Genomic DNA, 11,000 nt, shown 5'->3' on the forward strand with positions numbered 1-11,000 from the left:
TGTTTTTTTTTCAGCAAATCCAAGCATAAACATTGTTATTCATTCTGGCTCTATGTATCTTCATTACATGCAGTGGCAAGGAGATATTTGCAAAGTATAATAAAGTACAAAGACTGTTTTCTGCTATTAGCCGTAATATTAATAAATATAAACAAGTGTGACATGGGGACACAGGATTTTGTTATCAACATTGTTTTTTTATAAACGAAGGAATTGATGCAAGCAATGGAAGAGTCTCTGCTACAGGTATATCACAAGCACTTTACAATTCTGTTAATCAACTGTTATATTTAAACAACTAATTTGAAAATTAAAATATAATTTCTATTACATTTATTATATTGATAAGATCATGTAGATGCACTGTTTGATTGCATGTTTGGATTTATGATAGGTGTTGAAACGCAGAAGATATTATATATGGAAGATGCAATTTCTCCTAAGGATACACAAGTACATATGAATTATGGCAGTGCCGATGTCACACAGACATTTTTCTGGCTTTTACAAAAATCTATTTCTATACAAATTGTGCAAATCAAATTAACAAATTGGAGGATGAGTTGCTTTTGGATCTCTCAAATAAAGATATATTTCTGTCATGTGGATTCAAATGTATGTAGGAGAAAACATTTATTGTTAAAAAGCCAAAACAACAAACAGAGAAGAATACAGGTATCTTTCTTTTCACTTTTCTTATAAAAAGAGTTATATATATTTTTTCCTCCCTTATATACAAATTTATATATAAAACTGTACCGAAACTTATGCGACAGGTGGGCGATGAATGCTTAATAGCATCTTTGAGCTTGTTTCAACTTGAGTTGTTCAGAATTATTGGAACCCATAATGTTCATATTAAAAAATGATCTTTAGAAGATCCAGAAGATCCTTATGATGAGAGTTATTTAAGTATTCATTTTATGCGTAAGTATTCATTTTTCAAACAAGTATATCTCTGTTTGAAGTATTATGTAACATTTTTCTACAAAATATTATTTATGTAAAAAAAGGAATAGAAAGTAAAACAATTTATATAGCACAGTATCAATTATATAAAATAAAGATAAATATTTTAAAAATGTATTTTAATATTTATATGAAAACTTTGGAAATTTATTTAGATATAAAATTAATTTTTATTTCTTTGGAAATTTATTAAGTTTTTTTTTATTATATACAAATTTATTAAGATTATTATTATATACAATTTTCAAACTTTGGAAATTTATTAAGATATTTATATTTAGATATAATTAATTTTCATATATTCTATTAATTTACAGATAATGCAGTTGACGTGCAGTAATACATGTCTTTTCATACTCTCAAAAGTTCGTCTGAATTATTCGGAAAATATATTTCGCGAAGAAGTAAGTAATGCACTTTACACAAGCAATAATGTGCACCTTTAGATATCTTCGAAAATACACATTAAAGTTATTAGGAGATTTTGCGAAAATATGTGAATAGTGCAAACGCAGTAAGGTATCTTTTAATATGCTTGAAAATTCATTTCTGAGTTAGAAGAATATGTTTTACAAAGAGATCAGTGGAACTTTATAGTAATGCACAATTTTATGTGATAAATTCGTAAATTAAAAATAAAATGTGCATATTTATATTTATCAGTATATAATTTTACTTTTATGCATTGACAAAAACATTTCTTTCTTCCAAGTTTGAGATTTTTAATTGCAATTTATTTAAATAATACCATAAAGAAACAAATGTAATGCTTGCTTTGTAATATTCTAGTAATAAAAGTGCGAGATAGTCTGTACAGATTGAAAGCATTTACTTTAAAAGGTCAAAAGAAAAAAACAATAACAATGATCAGCAGAAACAGTAAATCGCTGAAAACATAACGTAAAGCACTCACTGAGCCATTTCCTCTGCTGAAAGCAGCCTGTACAGTTGTGTGTGGTTTTTTCGTATCAAGAAAATAAAATGATTTATATTTGAAATAAAGTGATTTATATTTGAATTGTTAGAACGTTAAAATGCCAAGTGAGGTGATAACTTTGCAGCTTGGCCAATGTGGCAATCAAAGTATTACATGTTATTTTGTCTCATATAATATAAATCCTTTTCATACGTTTTATATTTTTTGATACAAATGCTACGATATTTCCAAACACTTGCAAATATGAAAATAACGAATATCTTTATCATTTTTTTTACATTATGCTTCAATTTTACAAACTTAAAATTTCTCTTTTATTATAATTTATAATAAAACCTATATATTTTCTTTCTTGGAATAAAATGTATATATTTTTATACATTTTACTTATAGTTGGATTTGAGTTTTGGAAGAGATTATGCACAGAGCATGGAATCAGCCCAGAAGGAATCCTGGAAGATTATGCAATAGAGGGAACGGATAGAAAGGATGTCATTTTTTATCAAGCAGATGATGAGCATTACGTACCACGAGCTGTGTTATTAGATTTAGAGCCCAGGGTTATTCATACTATTATGAATTTTCCATATTCAAAGGTAGTACGCATCTGGAATATGTATGTACATTTATGTTTATGCGTATATATGAATATGTATGTACATTTATGATTATGCGTATATATGAATATGTATGTACATTTATGATTATGCGTATATATGAATATGTATGTACATTTATGTTTATGCGTATATATGAATATGTATGTACATTTATGATTATGCGTATATATGAATATGTATGTACATTTATGTTTATGCGTATATATGAATATGTATGTACATTTATGTTTATGCGTATATATGAATATGTATGTACATTTATGATTATGCGTATATATGAATATGTATGTACATTTATGATTATGCGTATATATGAATATGTATGTACATTTATGTTTATGCGTATATATGAATATGTATGTACATTTATGTTTATGCGTATATATGAATATGTATGTACATTTATGTTTATGCGTATATATGAATATGTATGTACATTTATGTTTATGCGTATATATGAATATGTATGTACATTTATGTTTATGCGTATATATGAATATGTATGTACATTTATGTTTATGCGTATATATGAATATGTATGTACATTTATGTTTATGCGTATATATGAATATGTATGTACATTTATGTTTATGCGTATATATGAATATGTATGTACATTTATGTTTATGCGTATATATGAATATGTATGTACATTTATGTTTATGCGTATATATGAATATGTATGTACATTTATGTTTATGCGTATATATGAATATGTATGTACATTTATGTTTATGCGTATATATGAATATGTATGTACATTTATGTTTATGCATATATATGAATATGTATGTACATTTATGTTTATGCATATATATGAATATGTATGTACATTTATGTTTATGCATATATATGAATATGTATGTACATTTATGATTATGCATATATATGAATATGTATGTACATTTATGATTATGCATATATATGAATATGTATGTACATTTATGATTATGCATATATATGAATATGTATGTACATTTATGATTATGCATATATATGAATATGTATGTACATTTATGTTTATGCATATATATGAATATGTATGTACATTTATGTTTATGCATATATATGAATATGTATGTACATTTATGTTTATGCATATATATGAATATGTATGTACATTTATGTTTATGCATATATATGAATATGTATGTACATTTATGTTTATGCATATATATGAATATGTATGTACATTTATGTTTATGCATATATATGAATATGTATGTACATTTATGTTTATGCATATATATGAATATGTATGTACATTTATGTTTATGCATATATATGAATATGTATGTACATTTATGTTTATGCATATATATGAATATGTATGTACATTTATGTTTATGCATATATATGAATATGTATGTACATTTATGATTATGCATATATATGAATATGTATGTACATTTATGTTTATGCATATATATGAATATGTATGTACATTTATGATTATGCATATATATGAATATGTATGTACATTTATGTTTATGCATATATATGAATATGTATGTACATTTATGTTTATGCATATATATGAATATGTATGTACATTTATGTTTATGCATATATATGAATATGTATGTACATTTATGTTTATGCATATATATGAATATGTATGTACATTTATGTTTATGCATATATATGAATATGTATGTACATTTATGTTTATGCATATATATGAATATGTATGTACATTTATGTTTATGCATATATATGAATATGTATGTACATTTATGTTTATGCATATATATGAATATGTATGTACATTTATGTTTATGCATATATATGAATATGTATGTACATTTATGTTTATGCATATATATGAATATGTATGTACATTTATGTTTATGCATATATATGAATATGTATGTACATTTATGTTTATGCATATATATGAATATGTATGTACATTTATGTTTATGCATATATATGAATATGTATGTACATTTATGTTTATGCATATATATGAATATGTATGTACATTTATGTTTATGCATATATATGAATATGTATGTACATTTATGTTTATGCATATATATGAATATGTATGTACATTTATGTTTATGCATATATATGAATATGTATGTACATTTATGTTTATGCATATATATGAATATGTATGTACATTTATGTTTATGCATATATATGAATATGTATGTACATTTATGTTTATGCATATATATGAATATGTATGTACATTTATGATTATGCATATATATGAATATGTATGTACATTTATGATTATGCATATATATGAATATGTATGTACATTTATGATTATGCATATATATGAATATGTATGTACATTTATGATTATGCATATATATGAATATGTATGTACATTTATGATTATGCATATATATGAATATGTATGTACATTTATGTTTATGCATATATATGAATATGTATGTACATTTATGTTTATGCATATATATGAATATGTATGTACATTTATGTTTATGCATATATATGAATATGTATGTACATTTATGTTTATGCATATATATGAATATGTATGTACATTTATGTTTATGCATAACCTGTTTTAAATTAAATTAAATTTATTAAATAATGCTAAATAATTTTTACAAATTGATAATACTCGTAAATAAAAAATTCATAATAATAAAAAATACAATATGTATCACTATGAACGTTGTCATTAACAATTATTAAAATATTTAGTCATAATGTTAAATATCGATTACAGCTTTTACGCGAAAATTGTAATAAAATGCCGAAATAAGGAGAAAAAAGAAAAAGAAACAAAATACTGCATTTCAAAAGAAAATTGATAATAAAAGAAAAAAATTAAAATACTCAAAGTGATTTCAATTATTATTATAATATTATATTGCGAGAAAATGGCGATTTATCAGGATGCAAAAGTAATTATGTCTCTTTATTAAAACTTATATATACTTACAGGGAGATAAATATTTGTAAATTTTTCGATATATTTCATATATTGCTTTATATTTGTTTATTCTTAAATATTCATAATAAATGTTTTGTTTTTTTTCAGCAAATCCAAGCATAAACATTGTTATTCATTCTGGCTCTATGTATCTTCATTACATGCAGTGGCAAGGAGATATTTGCAAAGTATAATAAAGTACAAAGACTGTTTTCTGCTATTAGTCGTAATATTAATAAATATAAACAAGTGTGACACAGGATTTTGTTATCAACATTGTTTTTTTATAAACGAAGGAATTGATGCAAGCAATGGAAGAGTCTCTGCTGCAGGTATATCACAAGTACTTTACAATTCTGTTAATCAACTGTTATATTTAAACAAATAATTTGAAAATTAAAATATAATTTCTATTACATTTATATTATTGATAAGATCATGTAGATGCACTGTTTGATTGCATGTTTGGATTTATGATAGGTGTTGAAACGCAGAAGATATCATATATGGAAGATGCAATTTCTCCTAAGGATACACATGTACATATGAATTATGGCAGTGCCGATGTCACACAGACATTTTTCTGGCTTTTACAAAAATCTGTTTCCATACAAATTGTGCAAATCAAATTAACAAATTGGAGGATGAGTTGCTTTTGGATCTCTCAAATAAAGATATATTTCTGTCATGTGGATTTAAATGTATGTAGGAGAAAACATTTATTGTTAAAAAGCCAAAACAACAAACAGAGAAGAATACAGGTATCTTTCTTTTCACTTTTCTTATAAAAAGAGTTATATATATTTTTTCCTCCCTTATATACAAATTTATATATAAAACTGTACCGAAACTTGGGTTTGCGACAGGTTGGCGATGAATGCTTAATAGCATCTTTGAACTTGTTTCAACTTGAGTTGTTCAGAATTATTGGAACCTATAATGTTCATATTAAAAAATGATCTTTAGGAGATCCAGAAGATCCTTATGATGAGAGTTATTTAAGTATTCATTTTATGCGTAAGTATTCATTTTTCAAACAAGTATATCTCTGTTTGAAGTATTATGTAAAATTTTTCTACAAAGTATTATTTATGTAAAAAAAAGAATAGAAAGTAAAACAATTTATATAGCACAATATCAATTATATAAAATAAAGATAAATATTTTAAAAATGTATTTTAATATTTATATGAAAACTTTGGAAATTTATTTAGATATATAATATTTAGATATAAAATAAATTTTTATTTCTTTGGAAATTTATTAAGTTTTTTTTATTATATACAATTTTATTAAGATTATTATTATATATAATTTTCAAACTTTGGAATTTTATTAAGATATTTATATTTAGATATAATTAATTTTTATATATTCTATTAATTACAGATAATGCAGTTGACGTGCAGTAATACGCGTCTTTTCATACTCTCTAAAGTTCGTCTGAATTATTTGGAAAATATACTTCGCGAAGAAGTAAGTAATGCACTTTACACAAGCAATAATGTGCACCTTTAGATATCTTCGAAAATACACATTAAAGTTATTAGGAGATTTTGCGAAAAAATGTGAATAGTGCAAACGCAGTAATGTATCTTTTAATGTGCTTGAAAATTCATTTCTGAGTTAGAAGAATATGTTTTACAAAGAGATCAGTGGAACTTTACAGTAATGCACAATTTTATGTGATAAATTCGTAAATTAAAAATAAAATGTGCATATTTATATTTATCAGTATATAATTTTACTTTTATGCATTCACAAAAACATTTCTTTCTTCTGTTTGGGATTTTTAATTGCAATTTATTAATTTTGTTCGCATAGAACGCGCTTTTCCAGGAAGCTGCTGCATGTAATTAATATTATATATTAACAATTTTCGCTTTTCTTTTAACTGGATTTAGACACAATTGTTTTGATTAAATACTTGATGACTATTTTTTTATTTTGAAAATTTATTATTTTCTCTTTCGCAGACTGAAGAAGAAGGCACTGAGGAAGAGTTTGCGAATCTTGCCGAAGATGAGAGAGTTTTAAAGCTGTCATAATTCGTCGAAAACATTATTATTCATCATATGGAATTATAGAACAATACATTTATTGGTATGTGGCATCAGCGTTCTGGGAAAAATTCGAGAATACAGAGTACAGCCAACAGGGAATTGTTCAAGCATGCTGTGGATGATCTGTACATTATGTTTACGGAGTTTCTACTTGTTCTAAAAATTTTGGAATATATAAGAAGAACAAGGATGCGGCTACGGATTCGTAAAGCACCAAAATTGATATGGAGACACAATTCAAGCTCATTGTCAGAGCTACATTGTTGAACCAATTACTATTGTGTCACGATTGTACTATAGACCAGATCTATAAAGTTGCCTTTAATGTATTCTGCAATTCAGACAACTCTTCTCAAGGTAAATATTTATCTTAATATAATCACTTTGTGATCTAATACTTGTGAGATATATACAGAAATATATATCTTAAATCAGATATATCAATTAATAGAAAACTAGTTGATCTGAAATTATTGGAGAGACTCGTAGGAAATTGCACTCACATATCATTAATTTATATTCGTATCAAGAATCATCTAATTAAAAAAACATGCGACAACATTTGACAAGTCATAATAGATTTCATTAGAAAACGTATGTGAACGTTTTTATCTCTCTCTTTTTATTAATTTCATATAATTTATAATAATAATTATAATAATTATAGTAATATCTATGATGTAATGTTTTATTTTTACAGTGGCTCGAAACTGTTGTCATAATTTAGCGGGTAAGAATCTGTTTTGGTGGTTTTTCGAAAACGGTTGCACTAACTGATGAAATCCATAGTGCCATAAATAAATTTAAACAGAAATTATTTCTATTTCCTGTATGAAACATACACCAAGATATGGATGGATCATCTATTCAACATATAAATTTTATTCATAAAAACATGTATTTGCATGCTATACTTTTTCCCAGAATATCTCGAGTCACAAACTGCGGTGAATGATCTGAATTTGCCTGGAAGAAACGGCTCAATGGAAGGATCTTAGGAATTTTCAGAAAGCAATTAAAACGAGACTCTTACATACCGGGATGAACACCCCGGATATAGATCGCCGCTATAAAAAGATAAAATAAAAATTGTCAAGTATCTCGATCTAACGGGAGTTCTTCTGGAAGCTGTCAAGCTGTCAATGGAACCTATCAAGTGAGATCTCTACAGCTTATCGCATATAGATTCTTATGTGTCCGTTTGTTATCTATATTGATTTGTCGAATACGTTTATTTCTTCAGGAGTTATTTGGAAAGCAGAGAGAACATCGTACGTTCTGTCGTTAACTGTCTGCTCGAAGATTCGCCGAGCAAATTGGCCGACGAATTGGTAAAGGACGTGCAATTAAACAACAGTTGGACGATCAGCGAGACTGAGGATTGGAAAAGGTGAATGCCGGATTCTGTCAATGTTAATCCCAGTAAACCGCGAAATTTCATTAGTCGCGTTATAAAAGCAGCTATGTGTTGTACTGGCTGGCTTCAGTATTGTATAGCGTCAGTATTAAATATAGAATTTGTATTTTCAGCTGAAACAATGCAGCAAGGTGTCTGACATAATCTCTACCCTGGTGAAGGTGTACAGCAGTCAGGATTTATTTGTCAATGAGCATCGCACAATTTAGTGAAGGAGAGTATCAAGCTGCAACTCAACTCGATTATCTTAGTTGGAATCCAAGCAAAACAGATACATAAAATATCTAAGAAATACAAAATATAAATGTGATCATAAATATAAAATTATATTATATTATATTATATTATATATTATATAATTATATATTATATATTATAAATATTATATAAAATATTATATTATTAAATATAAAATATTATATTAGAAGAAAAATATTTCTATTGCTTGTTTTCAAAATTAAATATCTTTTTCTAAGATTATTATTATTATTCTAGAATTTTAGAAAATATAATGCGAGTGACTAATTTTTTATAATTCCATTGTTCTGATATTTCTGATTATCTTATATTAGAAAATATATTGTTACCTGAAATAAATATTTTATATTTAATAAATATATTTTCTAAAATTCAATATATATATATGAATATGTGATATAAATTCCACGCGCATGCGCGAGAAATCCAATATACGATTTATTAAAATTATTATTGATTAATAATACGTAAAAAATAATATAATGTATTTTATATTTTATTTATAAAATAAATATATATCTATTATTTATTTTTATTATTTATATTTTTTTATTGTAATATATAATTTAATTTATTTTTATTTATGCAAGATCGTGATTACAATAAATTGTACAGAAAACAGAAAAATATACATTTAATAATAATAAAACATTCATTAATTCTACTAATTTCTTACTAATTCTATTTTTCATTTAACGGCTTGTCGATTAGCGATTTTTATTTATTTATTTGATTTATAATCTCAGGACTCTTGCGCTTATTCAGTGGCAGAATCTGCGAGAAAAATCAGTTTTCATATATTTTTGTTATTAATTTATAGATAATTATTAATGCAATTAACGTGCAATAATACGAGTCTTTTAATATCTTCGATAATTCATCTAAATTAATAGATTATATTTTGCGAAGAGAAAAATCGTCTGAGTTAATAGGGGAACATATTTTGCGAAGAGGTATAGTGTAGCAATATGTGTCTTTTCAGGTCCGAAAAATCATCTGAGTTAATAGGAATACATATTATGCAAAGAGGTAGATCGAAGTAACGTCGGTAATAAAGGTTGGTAATTTATCGATAATAACGTCGATAATTTACCAACCTTCATTACCGACGTTACTTCGAACAACCTCTTTGCATAACATGTATTCCTATTAACTCAGACGATTTTTCGGACATATTAAAAGACATTTATTGCCGCACTATCGACACTGCCTCTTTGCAAATTATATTCTCCTATTAACGCGGATGATTTTTCGAATATATTTATTGCTGCACTATCGACACTACCTCTTTGCAAATTATATTCCCCTATTAACTCAGACGATTTTTCGGACATAAATGACACATATTACTGCAGATATAATGCAGTCTGTTCTATAGTTATACATATATATATTTTTTTTTTTACATTATTACTTTATATTATTTGTTATATATTTTTACATTATTATTATTTTATATATTTTATGCATTATTTAAACAGATAAAAATAAGAATAAGAAATTAAATTAATTAAAAAATAATGTAAAGAATAATTATATTATTTTTTTTCGAAAAAGTAAAAGTTTGCGCAATTAAATTATAGAACATTCTATATATAATTATAAAGTTTTTAACAAGATGATCTTGGAAATAATATGATTGATATGCTTAAAATAATCTAAATACAAATGCAATAAAAATATAAATGTGTACATAAATGTATATATATATAAATGCGTACATAAATGTATATATATATATAAATGTGTACATAAATGTATGATATATATATATATATAAATGTGTACATAAATGTATATATATATAAATGTGTAC

At 25.0% G+C, this 11,000-nt stretch overlaps 2 protein-coding genes and 1 pseudogene across 5 annotated transcripts in view; all 3 read left to right on the top strand.

Moving 5' to 3' along the window:
- Nucleotides 1-638, top strand: part of LOC145936945 (uncharacterized) — a 50,014-nt gene extending 49,376 nt beyond the window's left edge. For all 3 annotated transcript variants that reach the window (XM_083039634.1, XM_083039635.1, XM_083039632.1), the window contains 2 exons: nucleotides 15-246; nucleotides 395-638. The gene's annotated coding sequence lies outside the window, so the exon portion shown is untranslated. The remainder of the gene's footprint in view (nucleotides 1-14; nucleotides 247-394) is intronic.
- Nucleotides 639-1,683: 1,045 nt separating this feature from the next.
- On the top strand, nucleotides 1,684-6,941 carry LOC145936950 (uncharacterized). The gene is made up of 6 exons (XM_083039641.1): nucleotides 1,684-2,052; nucleotides 2,300-2,522; nucleotides 5,555-5,778; nucleotides 5,927-6,207; nucleotides 6,313-6,463; nucleotides 6,836-6,941. Exons 1-5 carry the CDS (start codon nucleotides 2,004-2,006, stop codon nucleotides 6,403-6,405), a joined length of 870 nt encoding a protein of 289 aa, XP_082895767.1. The 5' UTR covers nucleotides 1,684-2,003; the 3' UTR covers nucleotides 6,406-6,463; nucleotides 6,836-6,941.
- A 792-nt stretch (nucleotides 6,942-7,733) lies between these two features.
- On the top strand, nucleotides 7,734-9,576 carry LOC145937415 (anaphase-promoting complex subunit 2-like; annotated as a pseudogene). The gene is made up of 4 exons (XR_014425554.1): nucleotides 7,734-7,866; nucleotides 8,434-8,665; nucleotides 8,753-8,899; nucleotides 9,040-9,576. The product of XR_014425554.1 is annotated as an anaphase-promoting complex subunit 2-like (transcript).
- The last annotated feature ends 1,424 nt before the right edge of the window (nucleotides 9,577-11,000 follow it).

The sequence above is a fragment of the Prenolepis imparis genome, unplaced genomic scaffold (assembly GCF_030444845.1).
Source record: "Prenolepis imparis isolate NDT839.2.m4 unplaced genomic scaffold, iyPreImpa1.0 SCAF_6, whole genome shotgun sequence".
In the NCBI taxonomy this organism is placed as follows: domain Eukaryota; kingdom Metazoa; phylum Arthropoda; class Insecta; order Hymenoptera; family Formicidae; genus Prenolepis; species Prenolepis imparis.

Bases quoted from the DNA above. Each gene is read 5' to 3' on its own strand.
- LOC145936950 (XM_083039641.1), top strand. From the start codon at position 2,004: ATGCCAAGTGAGGTGATAACTTTGCAGCTTGGCCAATGTGGCAATCAA. The intron at 2,523-5,554 runs GTATGTACATTT...GTTTTTTTTCAG, and splicing joins GTAGTACGCATCTGGAATAT to CAAATCCAAGCATAAACATT. The intron at 5,779-5,926 runs GTATATCACAAG...GATTTATGATAG, and splicing joins TGGAAGAGTCTCTGCTGCAG to GTGTTGAAACGCAGAAGATA.